The sequence below is a fragment of the Opisthocomus hoazin genome, chromosome 1 (assembly GCF_030867145.1).
Source record: "Opisthocomus hoazin isolate bOpiHoa1 chromosome 1, bOpiHoa1.hap1, whole genome shotgun sequence".
NCBI classification, from domain to species: domain Eukaryota; kingdom Metazoa; phylum Chordata; class Aves; order Opisthocomiformes; family Opisthocomidae; genus Opisthocomus; species Opisthocomus hoazin.
The window spans coordinates 30281788-30308449 of NC_134414.1; the positions used below are offsets into that span (position 1 = coordinate 30281788).

At 40.9% G+C, this 26662-nt stretch overlaps 1 protein-coding gene across 3 annotated transcripts in view; it reads right to left on the bottom strand.

Annotated features, from left to right (window-relative positions):
- The window catches only part of DCLK1 (doublecortin like kinase 1), a 265387-nt gene that overhangs the window by 73207 nt on the left and 165518 nt on the right, over nt 1-26662 (bottom strand). For all 3 annotated transcript variants that reach the window (XM_075420395.1, XM_075420405.1, XM_075420423.1), the window contains exon 5: nt 9093-9209. In XM_075420395.1, the coding sequence (XP_075276510.1) occupies nt 9093-9209 (117 nt within the window). The remainder of the gene's footprint in view (nt 1-9092; nt 9210-26662) is intronic.

Here is a 26662-nt window from a genome sequence, read left to right on the forward strand (position 1 = left end):
GTTACAGAAGACAGAACAACATGTGTAGGTCATCTTCAGCTACTGTTAGCTAGAAAATGGTGACGCGAGATCACTACTTGACCTTGTCTCAATTACTCTTCTAGTCTGTCACTGTCCTTCCAAAACAACATTTTTGTCTCAAGAAGATTATGTAGTTACAGAGTAGTTAAGGAACAAAACATATCTTGCCTTTTCATTCCTTCTGGTTTTGTATTCTACTTGTATACATCTTGTCATTTTTGTCTTCATTCCAAAAGACAGAGTTTGTCCAGAGCACCACATTAAGCAAATGCCCTCAGTATCACTCCCCAGTAAAGACAAGGCTTTGCAGGTTCTATCTTAGCATGCAACTGGTTGAGAAAAATCCCAAATAACCAGTACCGCATTCATTTTAACTGGTGTTAACTGTCCTTTTCACAGTGAATCTTTTCCAGAGTTTATGTCAAGAAGTTCTGCAGATACAAGAACATCTCTCTGCCACTGAAGACAAGGCTTGACAGACCCATACAGAGCTTTCACCTCATCAGCCCTCGTGAGGCCCCACCTGGAGTACTCTGTCCAGTTCTGGGCTCCCCAGTTCAAGAAAGATGAAGAGCTACTGGAGAGAGTCCAGCGGAGGGCTACGAGGATGATGAGGGGACTGGAGCATCTCTCCTACGAGGAGAGGTTGAGGGAACTGGGCTTGTTCAGGCTGAAGAAGAGAAGGCTGAGAGGGGACCTAATAAATGCTTATAAATATCTCAAGGGTGGGTGTCAGGAGGACGGGGCCAAACTCTTTTCAGTGGTGCCCAGTGACAGGACAAGGGGCAACGGGCACAAACTGAAGCACAGGAAGCTCCACCTGAACATGAGGAAGAACTTCTTCCCTCTGAGGGTGACGGAGCACTGGAACAGGCTGCCCAGCGAGGCTGTGGATTCTCCTTCTCTGGAGATATTCAAGACCCGCCTGGACAAGGTCCTGTGCAGCCTACTGTAGGTGACCCTGCTTTGGCAGGGGGGTTGGACTAGACGACCCACAGAGGTCCCTTCCAACCCGTAATATTCTATGATTCTGTGATTCTGTGAACAGATCAACAGATTAGAAATGTCAACAGAAAGGATCACCTTCAGGTCAGGTTTACTTTCCCGTCCCGGCAGCCAGCAATACCCAAGCCCCTGTAAGTCATCGGTACCTGTGGTAGCCACACAACGTAAGTCATGCAGTGCAGAGCTCAGTGGGGAGTGCAAACCGCCCACATACTCAGCCCACCCTGGTCTCTATGGAGTGGCCACTATGATAGCACTTCTACCTCAACCTGAAATCAGCTATGTCTGCGCTATCCAGCAGAGAAGTGCTGCAGACATGTAGACATTGCAGACATGCCCGATATCTCTGAAGACAGGAGCCTTCCTGGAAAAAGCAATTCCCTGGAATCCATGAGTATTTTTTTTTTTTTGAGCCTCAGAAGGTGTGTAAGTGCCTCTCAGTTTTTTCTCTGCACTTCATCAGAGTACACGTGATACCTATGATCTTGGCTGTAAATTTCATCTAGAACCTAATCGAGAGAGCATCTACATGTACATAAGATTTCAAGAAAATCTTGCTTTTGAACTGTTTTGCCTAATTGGAAAGACTAGGATTCTCAAATCAGCCTGTGCGAATGGAGTAGCAACTCTGAGGATGCCTCTTCAGCTGGCATTCAACTTTTTAATCCTTTAAGAGGTTTAAACTATTCAGTCTAACCAAATCTATTTCTCTTACTAACTCTTGATCTTTGTTACAGGCAATAAATGATAAAACTTCATTTTTTAATGATTAGTATCATATACAAACACCATAAATAAAAAATTAAAAGGAAGCCAGGATCAAAGTAAAAATCATCTGGAAATCCCTGGTTCTGTAAGATGACTCCATCACTCCCAGGGGTTTGTATTCTTGGCTTCAGGAAAGTTTCACTTCAGCTTATTTATTACAAAATCTGCCAGCTGCGTACCGATAATGGTGTGAATAAAAACATGTGACACCAGCAAGGACAATGTAATACGTCATGTTGCTTCCTTTGGGATCCAGAAGACCTTCTTGGGTCAGATGGCTGAAGGAGGGTTGTTTCTGGATAACGGCCTAGGGATGAACTACCCAACTAAACGAAAACATCTTCTTGCAGAGGAGCACATCTACTTCTTTTTTTCTAACTAGCTGAGAAAAGTACGAGCATCTGCTCGAGAGCAGCCTTCAGTAAGATCCAATTTCCATATCTTAATCCACTTTTTTCTTTAGGGAACATCTACAGTTTTGATCAGGCTTTAGTTTCACATGTAGCTTCACAATTTCTTTGCCCAGGTGCAAATATTTTAAAAATCCCCATAGCCCTTGGTAATGCGACCTACTCTATCCATTCTGCACACACGTTCCCTTTGTCATTCGGAATAGATATGTATCATCCCAGCTTTTCTTGAAACAGACACTTGTCACGCGAAACAACTGAAACTCTTAAATAACTCTTCTTAACACTAAACCTGTTACAAATAAGATTTCAAGTATCCGGAATATTTTGGGTGATAGTTTGAGGGGAACAGGAGAAAGTTCCGAGGGGAAGAGAAGTGAGAAAGAAATAATTTTGAGGGAGGTACTCAAATTGAAGTAAAAAAAAAAAAGAAGCTACCTTTGTTAAGACCAAGTCCTGAAAATTAGAGTTGGGATGGGATTTCAGAGGCTGAAAAAGAGTTGACTTGAACGCAGCACCTTTCCTTAATTTAATGATGGACTGAGGGCACATTAATTCCAGCCGTCTCATGCTTCCCTTGATTTGATTAAAAATAATGATCCTGAAGAAGTAAGCACTGCATTCTTCAAACCCGTTACCTCTTCACCTGCGCTGAGGCTGCCACCAATGGTGTTAATTGGTAGCTGGACAGAAGCCGACAGCTACTGAAGAGCCGTCAGACATTCATAATTTTCAGTCACCAGCGACGGGCTGATACCCGGTCTCACTGAAATTCAAGGTCTCTTTTATGATGTCCTTTCCCGAGTAAAATCTGATGCTAACAAAAAAACATCAAAGTGTTTTAAAGGCTTTAAGAAGACATCAGGAAAATTAAATAGAGGCAGGATTATCTATTGCACTTGGAAGCAGACTTCAGCCCACTGCCTGCCTGGAGGTCACGCTACCTTTCTCTGCTTCTCTGCTTCGCCTTGTTCCCTGCTTCTCTCTTCTATTCAGACTGAAAGCATTTCGAAGCAGACAATACCTCAAATGCATTTGAAAAAAACCAGAAAGCAATCCTCCTGCAGCGAGATTCCTGTCTTGTGGTACTGTTTTGAAACACTGTCAGATGTAAACAAAAAACTGAACAAAACACATAATAATGGAGAAGTCAGCCCTTATCACAGATCTTCCTAGCTTGCATGTAGTCTTTTAAGAAAACAGTATTCTGTGGTTTTATATGAAAATAGGATGCATTTGCTCTCAGGAGCATGGGAGGCTACCAGGAAAATATAAGCAAAATTAAGAATATGCTCTCTTAAAAAAAAAAAAAAAGGAAAAATCAAGGATGTAAACAAGGTGAACACCACCTATGGAAAGACATACATTCCTCTAAAATATGTCAAGAAATTTTGTAAAAGCAGATGCAGCTTTTTTGCTCACTGTAGATTGCACAGCTCAAGAAAGGGTGAGGAGTGTGTGTCCCCCGTTCCCTCGCAGACTGACACGTCTTTCCTTGCCCTCGCTTACCCAGAGAACAGATGTGAACCTGCGTGGCACCGAGCACTGGTGTAGCCTCTGGTATCACTCAGGGTCTTTCCCTGCAACCTTGCAGCCTGCTTTCCACTTGCAGCTCCACCCTTTCCCCCACGCTGCCACGGCAGCGTGTCCCAGAGCCTGTGGGATGGTATTTTTTTACCCTGTGGTTCCCACGCTGTTACTGCCATGGCCATGCACCTGCAAAGCCCGACAGCATTGTTGCGGTAGATTCTGGACAGGGCTTTAAGGCTCGCCAAGGATGCTGCCTTTAGAGGCAATGGAGGGAGACAGGCACCTCCAAGGGGTGAAAGTTACCTAGGACCCTTAGGAATGTCACTAAGAGCCCTTTGCCCTCAGTACCAGTACCATGAGACGATGAGGGAAATGGTTCTCCAGAGCAGCGGCTGGGGGCTCATCAAAGAGGAGGGACTCAAGGTCCTTTGCCTGCTCCTGCGCACAGCCAGGGGCCACCACGACAAGGTGAGACTGAAACAGAAAGCTGTACACATTAGGGGTGAGGGCATTCTGGCAGGATTTTCTCTAAAAATCATTTGTTAACATTACTGAATTTGTCTTCAAAGCACCAGTTTTGGTAAAATGGTATTGCTCCAAACTTACAGATGTGAAATTGAGACACAGACACTAAAGAAAACCAACAAACGGACCAACCCTCCAAAACAACCCCTTTAATTTCTGTAAGGAACTTCAGAAGCTACCGGGACGAATTTGGGAAACTTCATCATTCCATACCCCTGTCTGCTCAGAACAAGGGTCTCATGGACTTCACTGCATTTATCAACTTTTAGTTCAATCCAAAGTTTGGCTCCATTCAGTTATCACTTGAAATTCTGTGTCAAAGAAGGGAAACAGTTCTTGAGGATGGTATTTAAGTGCTTAGACCGAAGCTTCATTTAGACATCCATTTCTCTAAAAATGGGGAAATGACCCAAAGACTGTACCTTCATTAACTCTAAATATGGTCAATCCTGACCAACTATCCTGAACTGGAGGAGAATAAAAATAATTTTGAATACCTGACATTAAAGACTATAACTTACTACAGATGCATACAGGAGAGAATTAAGGGTAACTCAAGGATATCCCTTCATTTTAGGATTTTATCAGTTTTAATATGCAACTTTGAGATGTTTATATTTTTCTAACATAGTCTTTTTCTATGCAACTTTCCTTTTTTGGCCCATGTTGTTATCCACGTATATTATCTCGACATAGGCACTAATTGACGACCAAGACAGGCACCTGATCCTTTTGCGTAGCAAGAATGTGCAGACTTTTCAAAACACAGCAAGAATCAAACAAGAGGAATCACATTCTTTCTAATTAGCAACACGCTCTTCTCCACACAGCTTGCTTAGCTTTTTCTCAAGGGTACATTATCAATAATGCTTTCTGCCTGCCTTTCATCCTTACTTTTCTCAACTTTCTTTTACGATACAAGTCCCTACAAAATGACACACCTTTCTTTTTGCAATGTGTATGTATTGCCTTTGATCTGAGCAAAGAATCTACTGTTTTTCTCCAGTATTTTTTATGTTTATCCCTAAAGAAAAAAACCCTAACAGTAATGTAATGACAAACTGAAAGCAGTTTAAAAGCACAGAATAAAAAAAATAATTATGTACACCCTTAGCAGTAACAACATGACAACAAAAGCATAACTTCTAGTTATGTACTAGTCATTTAGGAGACTCTCAAATACTGAGATGCTTAATGTAAACAACATGGAAAAAATTATCTGCTCATATGTGCACTAGATGGTAGCTTTTCTATTCTGCTACTGTCACAGGTACATAATTCCAGTAAATAGGCAGTATTTTCAGGCCTACTGAATGGCAGAATAGTGAAATCTGTACATATTGTCTGCATTTCATGAGAGCACTTTGATTTTTGTCAAACAATATCGAAAAGTTAGTGTTTCGTTTTTTTCCCCACTGTTATTTTTTAATCCAGTGTCTAACATCAAATTGTGTATTTTTAACATCTATTGATTGGTTTTCATTTCACATGAGCTAAAAACAATTCTTGAAGGCAAGTGCCCACTTAGTACAATATTCCTTCCTTTTATGACAGTAATATTGGTGTAAATACTCATGTATGTAAGGTGAGAAATCGGCTTCCTGTAACATTCACACAATTAAACTTCACTGTTCACAGGAAGCAAACACAAGAGGCGCTGACAGCCAAATCAGATCCCCTGTCTCCACTAAAATCATCTTCTATAGAAACATTTTCAGTTGTTTACCCTTTTAAGCTGTAATAAGTTATAGAATGGAACGGAATGGAATGCCATGCCATGCCATGCCATGCTTCAGTTGGATGGGACCTACAATGATCATCTACTCCAACTGCCTGACCAATTCAGGGCTGACCAAAAGTTAAAACATGTTACTAAGGGCATTGTCCAGATGCCTCTTAAACACTGACAGGCTTGCGGCATCGACCACCTCTACAGCAAGCCTCTTCCAGTGTTTTGCCACCCTCTCCATAAAGAAATGCTTCCTAATGTCCTGCCCAAACTCCCCCTGGTGCAGCTTTGAACCATTCCCACGCATCCTGTCACTGGAGAACAGGGAGAAGAGCTCAGCACCTCCCTCCCCACTTTCCCCTCTTCAGGAAGACATAGAGAGCAATGATGTGGCCCCTCAGCCTCCTTTTCTCCAAACCAGACAAGCCCAAAGTCCTCAGCTGCTCCTCACAGAACATGCCTTCCAGACTTCTCACCAGCTTTGTTGCCCTCCTCTGGACACATTCAAGGACCTTTTCACATCATTCTCAAATTGTGGGGCCCAGAACTGCACACAGAGCTCAAGGTGAGCCCACACCAACGCTGACACAATGGGACAATCCCCTCTTCCGACCGGCTGGTTGTGCTGTGTCTGACGCAACCCAGGGTGGGGTTTGCCCTCCAGGCTGCCAGGCCACAGGGCTGGCTCCTGTGGAGCCTGCTGCCGGCCAGCACCACCAGGTCCCTTTCTGCAGGGCTGCTCTCCAGCCACTCCTCTCCCAGTTTATACTTGTGCCCAGCACTACTCTGCCCCAAGTGCAGAATGCGGTACTTGGACTTGTTAAATTTTGTGCCATTAATCATTGCCCAGTGCTCCAATGTTATCTAGATCCCTCTCCAAGGCCACCTGTCCATTCAGAGAGTCCACAGCACCTCCCAGTTTGGTGTCATCAGCAAACTTGCTAATGGTGCATTCAACTCCTGCACCCAGAACATCAATAAAAATACCGAGCAGAACTGGCCCTAGAATTGATCCCTGAGGAACATTGCTGGTGACCAGTCACCAGCCAGAGGCAGTCCCATTCACTATGACCCTTTGAACCCCGCTCTTCAGCCAGTTCTTCACCCAGGCTCCTACCGGTTGACAGACTGTTCTGTCAGCATCCTATACATTCCTGTAGGGCTTCATCTGATGTCTTTCTTTAAGGAAATCTTAATTACAGTGTCCAAATGATTATGTCAAATAGGCAAGGTCATGGATCACCTTTTGACAAATTAATCTGTGCTTATTTTGTGTAAATTTATTACTTTTACATAAGATATCTTTAAGATGTGTAAATCTGCCATCAGCACAGAAGCATCCAAAATGGTTTGTATTTTAATATTTCCACTACACTGTTTCTTTTCTTGTTATATACTTAATGATATATTAATTATTATTGTGGCATAATGAAAACATTCCTTTTTTTCAGAAGCTGTAAAATAATCTCCTGATCTTTTGCAGTGATTGAACATGTAATGGTATTCTGCTCGGACCCTTGTAAAACTGAACTGCAGGAAATTAAGATTTACTCACCTACACTTCTCCTGCATGTTTAAGTAAAAACTTCTATTTCTCTCAGGACCAAAACCAAGAAGGTATCACATAGTCAATATGACTAAAATCTTGCCAGTCCCTTGGCAGAAACATTTGTTATGCATAGCAGGACAGTTATTCCACATAGAAATGAATATGTACAGTTCAGTGTCCATTACCTGTACTCCCAAATGAATATTTGTTAGAAAAAAAGTCCATAACATTCACGCACCAAACAGGGCCTCCCTTGCTAAAGTTTAATTTAACTCTGTTCCACCTAGCTACAGAGAAAGCTACTCAATATATGCCTAAGAAAGAGCTTGTTCCTCACAACTGATACTTCTTCTCGTTACCTCTTTTCAGGTTTCTTTATTTCAGCTGTTCTTAGGATGTGTAGGTGGCACTTTGCCACCCAGCCCTGCTACCCACGTCTACACCTCTGTCTCTCATTGTGTCTCTCCCACTTTCCTCCTCCCCTGAGTAAGAACACTTTTTTTCTCAGCTTAGTCTTCTTGTGAAAAATATGGTTCCAGCTGGTCCATGCCTCCCCTCTTTGAAACCAGCTAGGAGGATCTGGGACCTTCCGATCACCACCTCCCCATAAAGACCTTGCGGTGCTGGATGCAGGTCCCAGTATGACGTTCGCTTCCCTGTTGGCAGAAGACTTATGGCAGAAAGAGCGAGGTGGCTTTGAGAGAGCTCTCCTGTTTGCCTCTTGTAAAATCCATATTCAAAAGCAATGCTGCAAATGCTGGATTTGGTCCACTCAGCTGGCCCACACCAAGTATTAATTGTACTTTCAGACACAAATACTGGCAAACTATCTAATGCACTTGTTTTTGTTTATTTATTTGTTTTGCTTGGGAAAAAGCTGCAGGGGGCAACTAGTCATAGACTATTTAGTGGGGGTAGCTTCAAAGGCAGCCAAAGCAAGGCCTTCAGACAGAACTTTTCAAAGCTTTTTGCTGTGTCTTCTCCAGCCTGTACCACTGGCTTGTTAGGTCAACTCTGACTTACCTGTTCCTCAGTTACCTTTGCACCTCACATTCACATCTGCAACTGCATTCTTTCTTTGCCCTGCCCTCCTTTCCTCAGTATCCTCCTTGTCTTTAACCTACTCTTTCCTCATTGCTGCCTCTTAACTCCCCCAGAAATGAAATACAAAAACAGACTGCGAAATCAACTTTTGCAGACACAGATCCTACGCTGCATAGCTTGGACTACTTTCTGCACTGGGCTTATTCAGTTCCTAGTACAAAGAACAACTCTTTTGTCAATCTTGAAGTATTGGCAGAAACATCATGCACAGAAACTAAAGTAAAATGAACTGTGGTAATGCCAGAGTATGATTTGCAAAACACTGAAGAATTATTTTGTATTGGGAAGACACTTCATCTCAGACGCAACTGAGAAAACAAGTGTATTTTTACTATCAACTGTTTCATACATACAATGTTTTTCCACAGAAACATAGAATTTTAAGCACATTGCCAATTGTATTGAAACAGACTGGTTGCTGCTGTTAAGAAAGGTTTCTTGCTTGCTTTACCTGAGCTGGTAGAAGCAGGAGACTTGCTGCGTCGGGATGGGCCTGGACTCTTGGTGTTGCTCCTACGTGAAGTCGAAGCTATTTTGGTATAGGAAGTGGATTTCACCACCCGACATTCTAAAAGACAAAGAAACTGCATAAGTTAGCAATTAAGAAAGCCAGCAAGATTCTGTAACAGAAAGAGCACTGAAAAGCACAAACATTTAGCCCACGCTTGTTTTCATTCATCTTGAGGAGTTTTATGGGATAATATAAAATCTGTATAAATGGCTCCATTAAAATCCAAGTACAGTGTGTACCACATCCCAGACAAAGGAACTGCTGCAGTAATCCAGACTTTTAGATACCATGGTTACTGCAGGTACTTAGGACAGCTTAATTTAACAGTGCTGAGACTACATGTAAAACTTATTTGCTTTTGAAGGTTTCAGCACATGCATTCAGTAATGGGTTTTTTTTGTAAAAGATCCAAATGCAATATAAGCATTTTTGTCAACCTAGTCAGTCTCCTCTAGAAGAACCGGAAGGCTGCTTTGATATATCAAAATGTTAAGACTGTACAAGATGACGCAGGTGTCTGTCACTCATGAAAGGTTTGAAGAAAGTGAAGCAGGTTTGTTGCTCCTGCTTAATCCTCTGGTGAGCAACAGCCCACATTGTATAGCACACGCAATTCATCACAGGTTGAGGGAAATGGCACTACTTGCTCATAAGAGACATCAGTAAAATCAATGAAGAGGCGAAATTACCCTCCCACTTGAGAACACTGCAAGATGTTCAGGTTAGAGTTTATATACACCCACACAGCTCTGTAGGCATTCTTGCATTACGCCTGCAAAATGGTTCTTGGCCTGAGGATGAAAGAACTTAGTGTGCATAATGCTGATGTCTTGCACTCATAATGGATACTAGATTAATCACCGGACATATTATACAGTCAGGGGAAAAAAAAAAAAGTTTCCGCTTCTTAGCCAATATACAATTAGAAGTCTGCTGCAATGTTTACACTGTCTTCACCTGACGATGTCAGTATACTTCACTTGTTTAAAAACACATCAGTAAACACTTAGTTCTGTATCAGACCTGTTCCCCATTTTCTTCCCATGGTTAAGGTTTCTCAACATAGGCTAAGAGAAATAAACAAGAATTTTTATTCCCTAGTAAGAAAATACCATGTACTAGCCTGCACATTATTTAGTCTTCACAGATGATCAGTGGAGCCTGTAACATAGTTTAGACAGATTAGAGAACAAAGAAATAAAATCGAGCATAACTAATTAACTTAAACATATCCACCAGAGAATGATGTCATGAAATGTATTTCTCTTGGCTGCCCTAACTGTTTGTCTTTCGTCAAGCTGTTGAAGGAAATAGAAGCAAGAACTGATGCGTTACTGAGGGAACGTCCAGCACAGCTGAGAGCTGAGAGGCCCAGAGAAATGCCCTGGTCTTCCCAAAGAAGCTTTTCTTCCCAAACTTTCCCACCTCCCTAATGCCCAATAGTAGCTAATTTCTTTCTGTTGACATTTTATGTGATTCATTGATGACTACTCTATTTTACACCGAACGATGAGTGGAAACGGAGCAAAACATTTACTCTGTTGTAAGAGGAAATTATCAACTGAAAACAGGAGGAATCAGATGAAAGCTTTCAATTAGATTCCACTAGGTAACTACAGCAGGAACCTTACATTGATGTATTGGCACAAACAGCTGCTCCAGAAACCGTCTACATATGTTGAGTGTAGGTTCTTTACCTTTCTTGCAAACAAAGATTGAAAATGTCCAAACACCTAACAGCCAGCTTATGTGATCTTGTAAAACTACAGTGTAATCCCAGTGTGGGCCCCATTCACATGAATCAGTTGGGAAGGGAACTGAATATTTTAATGGTCAACAAACAATAAGACTAAAGTAGAATGACCCAATCAAGCTAACCCCATTAGATTATAGTCATTTGCTTAGTAGAAAAACTTAAGAGTCATGAAGAAAGCAGCCAGCTACTTTCTGTAATATACTTTACTATGTAAAAAGCTTTCCTGTTTCCAACATGTAAACAGTTATCTACATCCCTTTCTCGCAATTCATGCTATGCACGAAAGCTTAACTCTTATCTTGTTACACATATTAATACTAGCTCAAGTTCTCTCAGTAACTTATAATCACCCAGAGTCAGAGGTTAGAAATAAGATTCTGTTATTTGAATGTGTATTTCCTCTCCTAGTATCGGAAAGGACCAGGCAGAAAGTGGTACGAAAAGAAAGCAGAGGCAAGTAAACGCACATCCAGGTTATCTTTCCATCCTACTGAAATAATGCTGCTGAGGACAATGAAATGAAAATAATTAATAAAAAGTTATTCTTCTTTATCTGGGGTTTTGTCACACATAGGCAAGAATGGTGTGGGTGACCTGAACTGCAGAGGCTAACAATATCTTGTCACCATCTTCCTTGTCTCCCAGCAAGAAGTGCTCCGAGTCACACACTACCGAGGGGTGCTACCATTTCTGGGAAAGAGGGAGACTGGCAACTGGCTGCACCCATCAGGGCATTTGACCACCCCTCACTACTGATAGTCTCCTTAGAAAGGGTGATGTTAGGAGTGGTCTGCAAATTGTCCTGATGGGCTACATATAGACCATGACCTGTTATTTGAGTAACCCTATACTAGTGGCACGTTATTCCACGAGGAACCCACCTATCACAGCTAGCTGAACATTAAATCTTTCTCCACTGGAGCAGAAACACAGATGATCATATGTTCATACGATAAGTTGAGAAATGGAACGCTCATCATAGGATAATCCAGGTTGGACATGAGAAGTTCTCTAGTCCAATTTCCTGCTCAAAGCTTGAAGTAGCCTCACATTCAGAGTCCTGGTCCACTTGGGGGACACTTCAACCAACCTGAGGAACAACACAGCAGGTCATAAACAGTGCAGGAGGATCCTGGAGAGCATTAGTGACAACTTCCTGATCCAAGTGACAGAGAAACCAGTGAGGAGAGATGCTCTGTTCACACTCACAAAAAAGAAATGGGTCACTGGGGATGTGAAGGCAGTCTTGTCTGCAGTGACCATGAGACAGTGGAGTTCAGGATCATGAGGGGATGAAGCATGGCAAAAAGAAGGATCACAGTTCTGGACTTCATGAGAGCAAGCTTTGAACTCTTCAGGTATCTGCTTGGAAGAGTCTCATTGGAAAAGGCCCTGGAGGGAAGACGGACCCAAGAAAGCTGATTAATATTCAAGGATCACCTCCTCCAACCTCCAAAAGAGCACCTCAACAAGCAAGAAGTTGAGAAAAAATGCCAGGAAGTCTGCTTGGATGAACAAGTTTCTCCTGGAAAAACTCAAACATAAAAAGGAAGTATAAAAAAGATGAAAGCAGGAACAGGTAACTGGGAAGGAATATAGAGCAAGCCCGAGCATGGAGACACACAGTTAGGAAAGCCAAAGCCCAACTGGAATTGAATCTGATGGGACGTGTCAAGGGCAAGAAGAAGTGTTTCTTTACATACATAGGGAACAAGAGGAAGACTAAGGCAAATGCACACCCACTGCTGAATGAAGCAGGGCCTTGGTGACACAGAACTTTGAAAAGGCTAAAATACTGAATGGTTTCTTTGCCTCAGCCTTTACTAGCAAGTCTGGCCTTCAGGAATCCCAGGTCCCAAAAGCAGAATGAAAGCCTGGAGAAAGGAATATCTACCCTTGGTGTAAAAGGATCAGATTAGAGAATACTTAAGCAAAGTAGACATACATAGGTCCACAGGACCTGACAAGATGCACCCCGCAACTGCTGAGGGAGTTGGTTGATGTCACTGCAAAGTTACTGTCAATAATTTTTGAATGATACTGGTGATTAGGATAGCCATTTGAAGACCCAGCAAGTCTCAATCCTGTCTTCAGAAAGAACAGAGAGGAGTACCCAGGGAACTAGAGACAGGTCAGCTTCACATCAGTCCCTGGGAAGGTGACAGATCAATGAACCCTGAAAATAATTTCAAGGAACATTAAGCAGAAGAAAAGCATCAGAAGTAGTCAGCATGGATTCACCAATGGGAAGTCATGCTTGACCAACCTGATAACTTTCCGCAATGAAATGAGTGGCTTGGTAGATGAAGGGAGAGTAGTGGATATTGTCTACCTGGATTTCAGTTGAGGCTTACTTCGCAGTTTCCCATAAAATCCTCATAGAAAAACTGTTGATGTACAGGCTTGATGAGCAGAGAGCAATTGGACTGAAAACTGGCAGAGTGGCTGGGCCTAAGAAGTAGTGATCAGTAGCATGAAGTCTAGTTGGAGGCCTTCTCAACATCTTCATTAGTGATCTGGATGACGGGGCAGAGTACACTCTCAGCAAGTTTGCTGACGACATAAAACTGGGAGGAGTGGCTGATACACTAGAGGGTTTTGATGCCATCCAGTGGGCCTCAACATGTTGGAGAAATGGGCTGGCAAGAACCTTATAAAGTGCAACAAGGAGAACTTCAAAGTCCTGCACCTGGGGAGGAACAATTCCATGCATCAATATTTGCTGAGGGTCACTCAGCTGGAAAGCAGCTTGGCAGAAAAAGACCAGGGTGTCCTGGTGGACAGCAAGAGGACCATGGGCCAGCAACACACTCTTGCTTCAAAGCAGGCAAATGGTATCCTGGACTGCATTAGGGGGAACGTTATCAGCAGGTGATCCTTACCCTCTGCTCAGAACTGGTGAGGTCACACCTGGAGTACTGTATTCATTTCTGGGCTCCCCAGTACAAAAGAGATATGGAGGTACTGGAGAGAGTTCAGCAAAAGGACATTAAGATGATTAAGCAACTGGAACATCTCTCTTATGAGGAAAAGCTGAGGGAGCTGGGACTGTTCAGCCTAAAGAAGAGAAGACTCACGCAGAATCTTATCAATGTATATAAATACTTTCAGGGAGAGTGCAAAGAAGACAGAGCAAGGCTATTTTCAGCAATGTCCAGTGCCAGGGCAAGAGACAGTGGGCATAAACTGAAACACAGGAGGTTCTGTCTGAACTTTTTACAGTGAGGGTGACTGAGCACTAGAACTGGTTGCCCAGATAGGTGGTGAAATATCCATCCTTGGAGATGTGGTCCTGGGAAACCAGCTCTAGGTGACCTGCTTGAGCAGGGGAGTTGGACCAGATGACCTTCCAACCTCAAGCATTCTGAGATTCTGTTCTTCTCAGGGCTTTGTCCAGTTGTTTCTGGAAAATTCCCAAGGATGGAAACTGCACAGCATCCCTGGGCAAACCCATTCCAGTGCCTGACTGCCATCACAGTGGAAATGTTATTCTTTATATCCAGTCTGAACCACTTGTTTCAATTTATACCTATCACCTCTCATTGTCTACCTTACATCACTATGAGAAGTCCGACTCCATCATCTTGATGGTGAAGAGAGCTGCCCCACTGGAACTGAGGGCTGATGGTAGGTCCCCCTGAAGCCATCTCCTTTTCCAGGCTGAACAAGCCCAGCTCCATCAGCCTCTCTTCCTGGGGCAAGTACTTCAGCTCCCCACCATCATGATGGTCCTCCTCTAACTGCCTCCCATTTAGTGACATCTTCCTTGAACTGGGGGACTTTAAACTGGACACAGTATTCCAGATGTGGCCTTACATGTGCTGAGTGGAGGAGGCTAACTACTTCCCTGTCTCTACTGAGTCTACTCCTGTTCATACAGCCCTGGATGCTGTTAGCATTCTTTGCTCTCAGGGCAAGTCTCTCTTCTCTTTAGTCCGCGTCACAGAAATTTTCTCTCCTTCCCTATTTTTCTATTTGTACAAACCCTTTTGAGGTCAGTTATTAACTTATTTGGCACAATTTTCTTGTTCGTCTCAAAAATATTTCACAGGTTGTGAAATTTTAAAAGGTCGTAGTTCAAATGAGCGTATATTCTCTCTGCTTGAATACTGCTGTGAACCTTAAGGTAAATTTTGTCAAGTGCCATGTTTCCTACGGGTCTACAAGTTTATTCACAAGTAACATGGGTTGCAGTAGGGCCTATGGAGAACCCTGTGGGCAAGCCTTCAGTGCTGTGGACACCAGGGTCAGGCAACTCATATCTTCAAAGACTGTGGCAAGACAGAGTCTAAAACAATTCCCAGTCACGGGTAGAACATAACCATGCTTCTTCTTGTAAATAGGTCTCAGCTCTCATGAACAGTTTCTATATGCAATTCTGTTGTCACTTTTTTAGTTTGGAAAATAAAATTTTTTTGCAGGCAAAGATCCCAGTCAGTATCCACACAACCGCTGCTTGTCTCCTCTAAGACATTACCATGATCCGCCTGTTGCTGTAGGAGAACTATGTGTACATAAAGAAGAAGGGAAAACAAAACAAAAATGCCTGTTTGTTAAAATCATATTTTCTACACAGAATCTGTACCAGCAAGGAAATAAATTCGCATCTTCTCATCAACAGTATTCTGATAACTATACAATATGTCCTTGGTAAGCTATGAAATAGGAGAGCATTTTTCCTCTGATTTTCTTTTGATGCCAAAACTGTATCAGAAATAGATCTGAACTCCTGACAGAAGAGAGCTATACTGCTTTTCTCACTCATGTGGGCATGCTCAGCCAAGAAGAAACACCCCGTGTTTCTACAGAATGCTCAGTGAGGAAAGAAATGTATCACGAAGCCCCAGTCCCTCCTCTCACCATCGACTGACTAAGATTAAAGGTACAAAATGATGATACCCATTGTAACGTGAAGCAAAAGAAGGTCAACTTCAAGGTGTGATCACAAGCTTTATTGCTTTCCATCTCAGAATACCAGAAAAATAAGAATGTTTTTCCAGCCAAAACATCTTGCAAAAAGATGTTCTATTGTATAACTACAGACAGAACTACAAAGTAGGAGGGAGAAGTATAGACTATCGGCATCAAGACTAACAATGTAACACTGCAGTCCCTTTATAGCATGGAATATTACCACAGAGGTCTGAGACATTTACTGGACATTAACAACAATAAGTCTGAGAAAAAAAAGAGGAAATACTCAAGGCAACGATTTGACATCACTGAGACAGCGTAAGGACAAGATAAGGAACACAAAGTTCCTGAGATTACACAGCGGTGTCAATGAGCAGTAGGAACTGATACAACTAGTAGGAACCCAAACGTGTTTACCTGTGAGCTCTTCTTACCATTTTCAAATGGATAAAATGTAAGCATGAGGTTACTGAGGGATGCTAATATGGAGAATCATAACACCTCCAGTCTCCAGCTCCATGATGTTTTATTTCTAAAAGGCTTCATTAGCTTCTATGTTCATTAGATTTTACAATAGCAAGAAATCAGCAGAGAGTAACTAATCTCCAATAAATGTGTCATAAAGCGAACACATTTAATGTGTTTCTAGAGAAGACCGTGAAAAGTTATCTAAATTACCAGGAGATCAAAAAGGCTTACTTGTCAGCTACTCAGAAGTTGACTGTATGCCCTTCATGAGTTCTTTCCGGGCTAAAATATCACTCTCTGCTGTGTTTTGCTTTTTTTTTGAGGCCTGTGTGTAGGGGATAGATATTTATTTTTTTGGTATCCCTGCCAATCTGTTTCTCTAAGACGAGAACATTTAACTTGGTTTCAGCAACAGCTGTATCCTACAGATAAGCAAGGAGGGAGGATCAAGGATGTCTGTGGTTGTTGGTAAGCCACTTTACGGAAAGCTTTAGGCTGGTACCTTTTACCACCGCTTAAAGATATTCGCCTCACTAGCAATGTCCTCAGGCCGATCAGTAGATCATTACCCCAAATGCAAGACCAATTTTAGTTTTTAATGTTAAGAGTAATTTGTTCCATGTTGCTAATTCTTAATGCAGCTAATACGATTTTACTTTTCAGTTGCATTCATGCCTTCAATTAAAACCAGTAATCTTCTGTTTGCAGAACTAAGTTTCACTCTCTTCAGCAAAATGGAAAAGGTACCGTCCTGTCTAGTGGCACTGATACACACTGCAGTTCACCCAACCCTACTGATTAATCAGTGGCAGCTATGACTTGTAATTACAACGTCTTCAAAAGGGTAACTATCCTACAGTTTCCAGAAATGAAAGCTATATAGAATGTTTCACAGAGGTTTAAGTAATTCCAAATCTTCTATCGTCATGGTTGTGCCTATTTAAATTTTGTGCTGCATGTCTTCCTGTTCATTCTGTTCCTGATGCAGATGGACAGTGATGTATGCATAGAATACAAAATCTGAAAGTTTTATCCCATGTACTAAGCTTTCTGCCTCTATAAATGCATGGTTTTAGAGACATCTTATCTTTTGATTTGATTTCTTACCAGTCCTCCACTCATGATAAAAATCAGGAATACTGTCTATTATTTCAATCATGTGCTGAACGTTTGTGGTAGCATATACCAAAATCTCCATTTTTTTTTTTTCCCTGCCAAGAAATATGCTTTTACTGTGGTATAAAATATAGAAAAAGCTAGATTTTCTTTGACATGAAAAATCATTCTCCAGTTCTGAAACTGGGATAAGTATTCACTGACATGGCAAAAGCTACGTACAATAAAATATGAACAATTAAAGCCATCTATGCCTTATTGCAAAATCAATAAAATAGAGAATCTTGCAAACTCTCTGGAACACAAATAGCTTCAATCAACCTAAGAATGCTTTCAGATGCATGTACCACACCAAAAATACCTTGTAAGTTAGAAATAAGGAAGGTATTCATGAATTCATGTATTATCACTAATACCTCATTCTGCTCTAATGTATCACTTTCAAAGTCTTTCTTTGTTTCTAAATTCACTGAAGTCAACCAGAAAGTTTTTCTAAAAAGGTAAATAGATTATATGCATAATCAAAATGTCTCTTCAAGTATTTCCTACTTTCTCTTCAAACATGCTCTTGTCTACGTAACCTAAGGACACTGTTAGGAGGATTGAACTCATCTAGTACTAGATAGCTAAAAATATGATGCATACATATGAACTATTCACTCCATGGTCCTTCTACAGTCAGTGGAACACATTCATTTCTGTGACCTATCTTAGGAACCTGTAAGTTAGAAAAGATGATGCCCCTCTACTCTGCTTTTATTTCCTCTCTGCCTCACTCTGGTGAGACCCCACCTGGAGTCCTGCACCCAGCTCTGGAACCCTCAGCACTGGAAAGACATGGAGCTGTTGGAGCGGTTCCAAGAGGAGGGTCACAAAAATGATCAGAGGAATGGAGCACCTCTCCTATGAGAAAAGGTTGAGAGAGTTGGGGTTGTTCAGCCAGGAGAAGAAAATGCTCTGGGCAGACCTTATAGCAGCCTTGCAGTACGTGAAGGGGCCTACAAGAAAGCCAACGAGGGACATTTTACAAGGGCATGTAGTGATAGGACAAGGGGGAATGGCTTTGAACTGAAAGAGTGTAGGTTTAGACTAGATGTAAGGAAGAAATTCTTTACTCTGAGGGTGGTGAGGCACTGGCACAGGTTGCCCAGAGAAGCTGTGGATGCCCCCTCCCTGGAAGCGTTCAAGGCCAGGTTGGATGGGGCTCTGAGGAACCTGTTCTAGTGGAAGGTGTCCCTGCCCACGGCAGGGGGGTTGGAACTAGATGATCTATCAGGTCCCTTCCAACCCAAACGATTCTATGATTCTATGAATCTTACTCATGAATGACCAGACATAAATTATAGATCTTGCATGCTGCTGAACATACCCTAATTAAAGCAGTATCTTTCGATGGGGATGGGTTCTTTTACTCAATAGAAACAGTAACACAAGGTTGTTGCTGTATTTCATGATCTTAGTGCGTGTGAGTAGGTTTCATCTCCCTGTCTTCTCCAAGTGCTAACCTTTTTGTCAGGATCACCTCACACAAACCTCCACGTTAATATTCTGGCTATACAAACACTATGATGTTAAATTTTACTTTTCAACAGAGAAGGAATCTGCTACCGTGAAAAATTCTACCCCACAGAAGTGATAATGAAGAGTTAAAAAACATTTTCATCACTGCAACAGCTCCTTTGACAAGGCACAATAATTATTTTCCAACTCTGCATTTGTAGGCAGCCAAAATTAGTAGACTTCTTCAAAACCTGCTTGCCTAAATGAATCTGAAATATTTCCTACTGAATCCATGTGAATGAATTTGCATGTGTAAAATATTAATTTCTGAAACTGAAATTGCATTATCAGAAATTATTTTTAAGAAACTTGAAGACTGAGTTGAAATAAGAATTTTGTCATTAGCTAAACACACACCACTAACACACATGTAATCTTTAACACGTATGTCTTGTGTGTCTTGCCACATACTCTGCTTCACTTCCAGAGTTTTTAATTTTCACTGTTTGCTCAATATACTTCACTCGAGCTGTTCCAATGCTGATATAAATGTTCATTAGCTTGCTCCTATATTCAGAACCCTCCCCCCACTTCTGCAGGTTTACCACACCAACTGCACTGAGCAAATATTAGAAAGTTACTTTTAACTGGAAATGGTTACAATGACACAATTGATTACAACTGCAGTCAACTTCTTATTTTAATTTATGGCCTCAGCATTACTCATGATGAAAAAAAGTGTGTCCTGCCTTTGATTATGGCTTTCATTTTCTTTCTGTGACAAAAGCTTGTTTACTGGGCATATACTGCAACAGCAGATATCTCTCAATACATCTGGTGAAGTCAGGGGATAAATTCATCACTGAAGTGCCTTATTTTATCCGCACAATTTGGATGGCATTTTTCTTGGCATTGTTTTATTCATGCAACAGAAGATAAAATGAGAGGAAGGTACAAACAGATTAGTTCTTCACTTTTCTGTTCAGCAAGATCAGTGGCTTGCTTCCCTGTCCAGCACAAAGAGGTAATATCGGTCATATTACCTGTTAAAAATCATCTTGTTCTTTACTTTGAGAATAAACAGACCTCCTATCCAATCCATATGGTAAATATTAACATCATCCTAAGCAGCAAGTACACAGGCATTTCATCAGATTTTTTTTTTTATTCCAGCCTAAAAGAAGTGACATTGTTAGAGTCCAAGATATTCTGGGGTTTTGGTACTACTACTTGCTGTCTGAAGAGTATCACTTGTTTTCCACTGTCTTCCACTTCAAATGACTCTTTTGGAAGTTTACAAGTTCAAGTCCTTTCCACGCTTAAAAAAGTAAAAATTTCTATTTGCAGAACATTGGCTTCACACGGAAAGCATCAGCTAAAAGTATTACTGAGAAATATCCATTCGTAACAGTTAACTTTTAACACATTTTAACCAGATCTCCTGAAGTTACAGATTTTTCCAAGTAACTGATTTGCAGTGAGAGAGAAAATATGTATTTAAACTGAATGTCCTATTTATTTCTGCTTTGATGTTTTTTTCTCAAGAATATCTGCATATTTATAATGCACTTATTAGTCTAACAACTTTACTGTGCAGTATTACTTTTTAAAAGCTTTCTTTTTTCTTCAAAGAAACAAAATACACTATACTGGGACAAAGATTATAGTCATAATAGTTAAGCACAAACCAAATTCCCATGGTACTTACACAGCTAATTAGTTAAGTTACCAAGGAGTCTTGCACAAAAGAAAGGATATACAAATACAAACTATCCATTAAAACTGGATGAATATGAGAAGCCAACTGTTTAATTTTTTGTTTGTTTCAATTTTCATTAAAAAGACTAACTTCAATCAGGCAGATTACATAACTTTAGCAACAGCAGGATTAGAAGGCAAGACAACCTAAGAGAAGAACAGGTTAGACAGAGTCCTTAGATAACATTTTCAAATTAGCTGTGAAGAATATTTAGGGACACATCTGAGACAATCTCTGAGATACCAGACACTATTTTTTGAGAATTGTGGAGGACAAGCAAAGTTCCAAGAGAATAGAAGAAGTCAAAGCAAGTGCCGATCTTTAAAACTGGGACAAATCAGAAAACTCAAGAGTTGCAGAGCAGTCAGCCTAAATTGAGATTACGGGAAAAAAAAATCCAAAGCAAGGCTATGGAGAAGACAGAGTCAGGCTCCTTTCCTTTTGGTTGTGGCAAGACAAGAGGCAATGGTCACAAACTGAAACACAGGAGGTTTCCTCTGAACATCAGGGAACACTTTTTCACTCTAAGGGTGACCGAGCACTGGCACAGGTTGCCCAGAGAGGTGCTGGAGTCTCCAGCCTTGGGGATATTCAAAAGCCATCTAGACAAGATCCTGGGCACCTGGCTCCTGGTGGCCCTGCTTGAGCAGGGAGGTTGGACCAGATGACCTCCAGAGGTCCCTTCCAACCTCAACCACTCTGTGATTCTGTGACAATACAAAACAATAAAGTAAACAAACCACTTGAAGCTTAGAAAATAGTAAAATTATACATAATAGTCTAAGTAGCTTTGTTAAGAACAAACTGTGCCAAAGTAATCTTTCCATAACAGGATAACCGGGGGGGACCGTAGAAGTGATAAACTTTTCTAATTGCGATTTTGAAACCCATGCCGTAACTTAGGAAAATACCACCTACAAGAAACCTCTTTTAAGATGGATACTGGAAAACCAAACCAGAGTAATTACCAGTTGGTTTACTGTCAAACTGGGAGAGAATGAGTGGAGGAGCTCACTAGGGTTTTGTCTCTGAGCCTGGTACTAATCAATATTTTTATTAACAAGCTGAGTACATATTTTAAATCTGCAGATGAGACTGCCATAGGTAAAGCTGTAAGCACTATAGAAGAACATAAATGGTATTTAGAAGAATCCTGAAAACTGGAGAAGTCACCAGAAAAAACAGAGAGAACTCAACAAGTCCAAAGTACTACAACAAGGAAAGAATAAGCAGCAGAAAAAAGGTAGAAGCCAGCTCACTACATGAGTCTGTGGCATAAACGCTGAACAGCGGTTCTGCAAAGACAGATTTAAGTTTTGCAGTGAGTCACATGCTGAATCTGAAGTAAACTACTGCAGCAAAAGGAATCATCATCCTGCTGGCATGAACAGGGGCACTCTGTGGAGGACACCTGAATTACTCTGTTCTCCTCAGGACTACTGCAGTGTTAACTAACACAACAAATCCACGTTTGTGTTTCCCATTTAGAAACAAGGCTTCCACCTTCAGAAGGCTGAGAGAATACCAAGAAAGATCACAACTCTGTGAAACATGACCAATGAAGGATAACTACTATAAACGAGATCTGGTTTTTTGGTGGTTTTTTTTTCAGAAAAGAAGTGATGAGACAAAACAGCAGCCTTCAATACTTAATAGATTGCCAAAAACAAGAAAAAAGAAATTCCTACTATTAGTTGTGTCACAAATAGGACAAAGAAGAGCGATCTTAGGTTTCTAAAAGGCAGATTAATTCAGACACGAGGAAACGTGTCTTTAACTGCAAGGGTAAGGAAGTACTGGAACAGATCATGTGGAGGACTTTTTGAATTTCCCTACCTAGAACTTCACACAGACAGGTTAGCCAGAAACCTGTAAAGCCAATTTAGGTATAGCAGGTCGTCCCTTGAGACCTCTCAGATCCCTTCTGATTCTTTTGATTAAGTCTTCCTAGTATGATTCATAGAAGGTACTCAAGTTTTTTCCCTGTCAGCACTTCTGTCTGCATTTAGCTGAAAGATAAGTAAAAGGAAGAGAGGCACTCTAATGTAAAACTGACTGAAAGTCCAAGAACATTTTAGAAAGCGAAAAGTGCTTGCTTAATGGGTGAATTAAAATCACTATCATTTCCTCAGTGGGGTGACTACTGAGATATAAATCTTTCATTTGTCGTCAAAAGCCAGACTGATTAGCTTTAAGAATTTCTCTCAGCGGGGCATTAGCAGAATTGGTATCTCCCAAAAAACACAGACTTTCTCCTTCACCAACAATTCAGAATCTTGTTGGCTAATATTCTCTTGTACCATTAAGATGTGTACTTTCCTTCCAAACCAACTATATGATGGAACTTCATACTGAGAAAAGACATTTCTTACCAACTTCATGGATTACATGCCTTTTTACTCTCATTGGACAGATCTAAACTGATTTTGTGATGCTACAGTTGCTTGAGGAGGCATGACTGTCTACATCTTCCACAACTCAATCTGCTCTAGAAACACGTCTTTCATTCTTAAGCCCATATACAGGCATGTCCAGACGAAAAAAACCAAAACCAAACCAGAAACTCACACATGCTACCCAGTTCAAGAAAAGCTGTCATAAAAAAAACCTAAATAAAAGCCAACCAACAGATAACATTTTAGCCCACACCATCTGAAGCAGTCTGGATTGTAAACATGTGAAGCAAGGATCACAGCTTAATATGCAGCTGATGCTTAAACGATAATCAACAAGTAGTGGGTAGGCAAAGGGGGACAGGAGGAGAGCTAACTATGCAAGGATAAGACTATACTTATACACAATGAGTTTGGTTATTGTTGGAAGCAATGCTTCACACTCTACCTTATAAAATTACAGGTTATCATTTATTATAGTATCAAACATTTCAGTGGATCATTGTTTTTAGAGTCTTTTTGTAAAATTAGTTCACTACTGAGTCGCAAAAACTTAGCTGACATTAGACAAATCCAGTCCGAGCTGATCTTCTTCCACAAAATGAAAGTCATTACTATGATTGACAAAGTATGCTAAGCCAAGTCTCATTTTTTTAAATCTTTGACCCATGTAATTTTGTGTTCTCCAAGGTGGTGTCCAAGAAACATCTCTAGCTCTGTATCTCCTCCATTAATTTTAAAGAAATTCAAATGTGGAACCCTATCCATTGTTAATTTTTTAAATAAAGATTAAATTCCACTAAGTGTTTGAAGAGGGCTGTCATATGGGTTGACAAAGCACTGGGCTGCTTTTGAGTCGTGTAGCAACTATGAAAGATGAAAAAATAATTAATTTAACAAGTTCTGCCATATTATTCTTTGTGAGTCACCCACAATTTTCTCAGATATGTTCTTTATTTAAAGTCTTACTTCTTTAAAACATGCATTTAGAAGTTTGGGATTATTCAATATGTAAAAGCAAGAGTATTCCCAGTCTTGGAAGGGATGCAACACTCAGAAGCTGTTTCTGAAGAGATAAGGAACAGCTACCAGTAAAGACCTGATGCAAAGCCTATGTCTACTAACTTATTTTCTATAAATATTCTCAAAAAGACACTTAATTTCCTGTGAAAAATCATTGCAATATACTTCTTTTTTTTACAAGAATATTTTTAAAAAAACAATTACCAAGAATTCTTGTCACAGTTGAACCCAGCTGTTAACTTAAAAAACAGATTTGTTCATAGGACATGCTCCTATTTTCATTCAAACATTCTAAGAGAAAATGTGACTTCTTTCTCACAAACTGAAGCACATACACAGCAATGTTGTTCAAAGTCACAAAATACTGAATTAAGCAACAATGCCGATGACAAAATATAGTCCCTAGAATTCCTGATTTCCATTCTACCAGTACTGGAACCCAAGAAGCTCTTCAAGAACATCATACATCTGATTCGTAACTGAAACATAGAAATACTGAAGACAAAATATCCTTGCCTTAACTTTCCAATTTGCTTCTAACCTCCCCGTGGTTTTGTGTCAGTCCCAGCTTCCCATCTGTCTGTTCCTCCCACAAAAAAAAGCCTCTGCACTTTCTCTGACACCAACTTCTATGAATAGCAAGCTCTCCCTGAGGCGACCTGCACAAGGCAGCTTCCCCCTCCGTATGATCCCCCGATGATTTTATAGTTTAAATGTTGCTATCGGCATGATGTAACACAACGCAAAACAAACAGATGGGCAAGGGATGTAAAGCACGGCCAGGCCTAAACTGGAAAACATCACTGCCAGAGCTGTTGTTGGGCTCACAGCTGCTGACATTGCCCCTGGGACGTGTGCGCGCTGAAGCTCTGCTGGCGGCTGCGCTGCTGGCTGAGGTTTGCGGCATGTGGTTCTATTTAGGTGCCACAAGCTGGGCTTTGTTTGCTCGCTCCACATTTACATGTGCCTGCATGCAAACCTGGGGAGATAAAAGGTAATTCCGGATGCCAAAACTCTGTTGTGTAAATCAGGCGTGTTTTCCTACACCAAAAGAATGCTAGGAACAAACAGGAGTTTTTTAATGAGGCGTGTTCGCTTTGTGACTGCAGTGTAGACATCTGGAGGTACCATCCTAGGTTTAACTTCAGTACTGGTAGCAACCTAGCTACAGGAAAATGGAGCTTGGAAAGCTAAATTAGCATATGTTAACTTCTGTGCTGCTGCAACAGACTGTTTGAGAGGGTTTATTTAAATCTCACTTGGGCATCTCTAGTATTAATAGGAATTCGGTGATGGCACTGAAGAGAAATAATCAGTCCCAGTCCAATTTCTTTCCTAATTATCATGTTCCACTCCATCTTTATGTGACTGAAGGTGTAGTTCATCAATCATATAAAAGCAGAGTATCAGCGACATTGCTTTAAGGAAAAGTAATTCTAACAATAAAGAGACATTGGAAAAAAGATGCATGTATTATAAACTGGTGTAAATACAACGACAAATCGCAAGAGAACATGGTAACCCAAACCCTCCAGTACTTTGACCGTCCAGTCTCAATCCATCACCCTATAGATTGTGACTGGACAACGGTGCTTCTGCAGCAGTTATGGTCTAAAGCCAGGAGCAAGGAACGCTTGATGGACTGAGCTCTGCATCTGAAGTGACCGACTGAAGAAGCTGAAGAAGAGCAGTAGCATTCCACCTCCCTGAATTGTTTCAAACAAGCAGCACCTTTTAAAGTCGCCAACCTGACGCATACGCTGCCTTCCTGCTTGCAGAGGAGCTCTTTCCCCTAATATTCACATCTGATGAAACCAAATGATGGCTTTCTTGTAACTTATAAGCTAGATATTCTATGGCCTTCTCACAGGTGAGAGGAATACAGTGCAAACACTAGAGTCTGAAATTAAGTCTCTAGAGTCTCATATTAAGTATGAGAAATCTGAGAGATTTACAAAAATAAAAGTAATAAATATAGATACAGAAGTAAGGTTTTAGATGGGTTGAAAGACGTTAAAGAGACAGGAGGAGTTTTCTGAAGGGCATGAATACTGAATTCATACCTCATTTCCATCAGAGCAGGATTTGTAGGTTCTAAAATACCTGGATTAAGATCTGGGCCACTTCAAAACAGACAAATGCAAACAAAGATTTTCATGTTGTTCATTATTTCTTCCATTCCTTCACTGAAATTAACATTTTCATGCATTAAATATGACTTTAAAAACAGAAATAGATAAACAGAGGTATTCTGTACGTACTCCCCAAAACCTAACTCTTTATTCCAACAAACTTGCAAATTACATACTGATAACTAACAAGGTAAGACAGTTAAATTACCTAGTTGTTATGTGCAAAATTGGTCCACTTCCAGTTATTATTCAAGCGTCAGAAGACATGAAAGGAATGGATTGATGAGGCAGGAGGATATAATGATCCATATATATTTTATTGAGGCAAAAGGTTTTTTCTGGCTATTGATGCAAAGACGACAGAAAAATTTACACAAAAGCTCCCAAAACTAATCAGCGACTTCGAGGCAGAAGACATCATCAGCCACAGTTCCTACTCCCAGGCACCT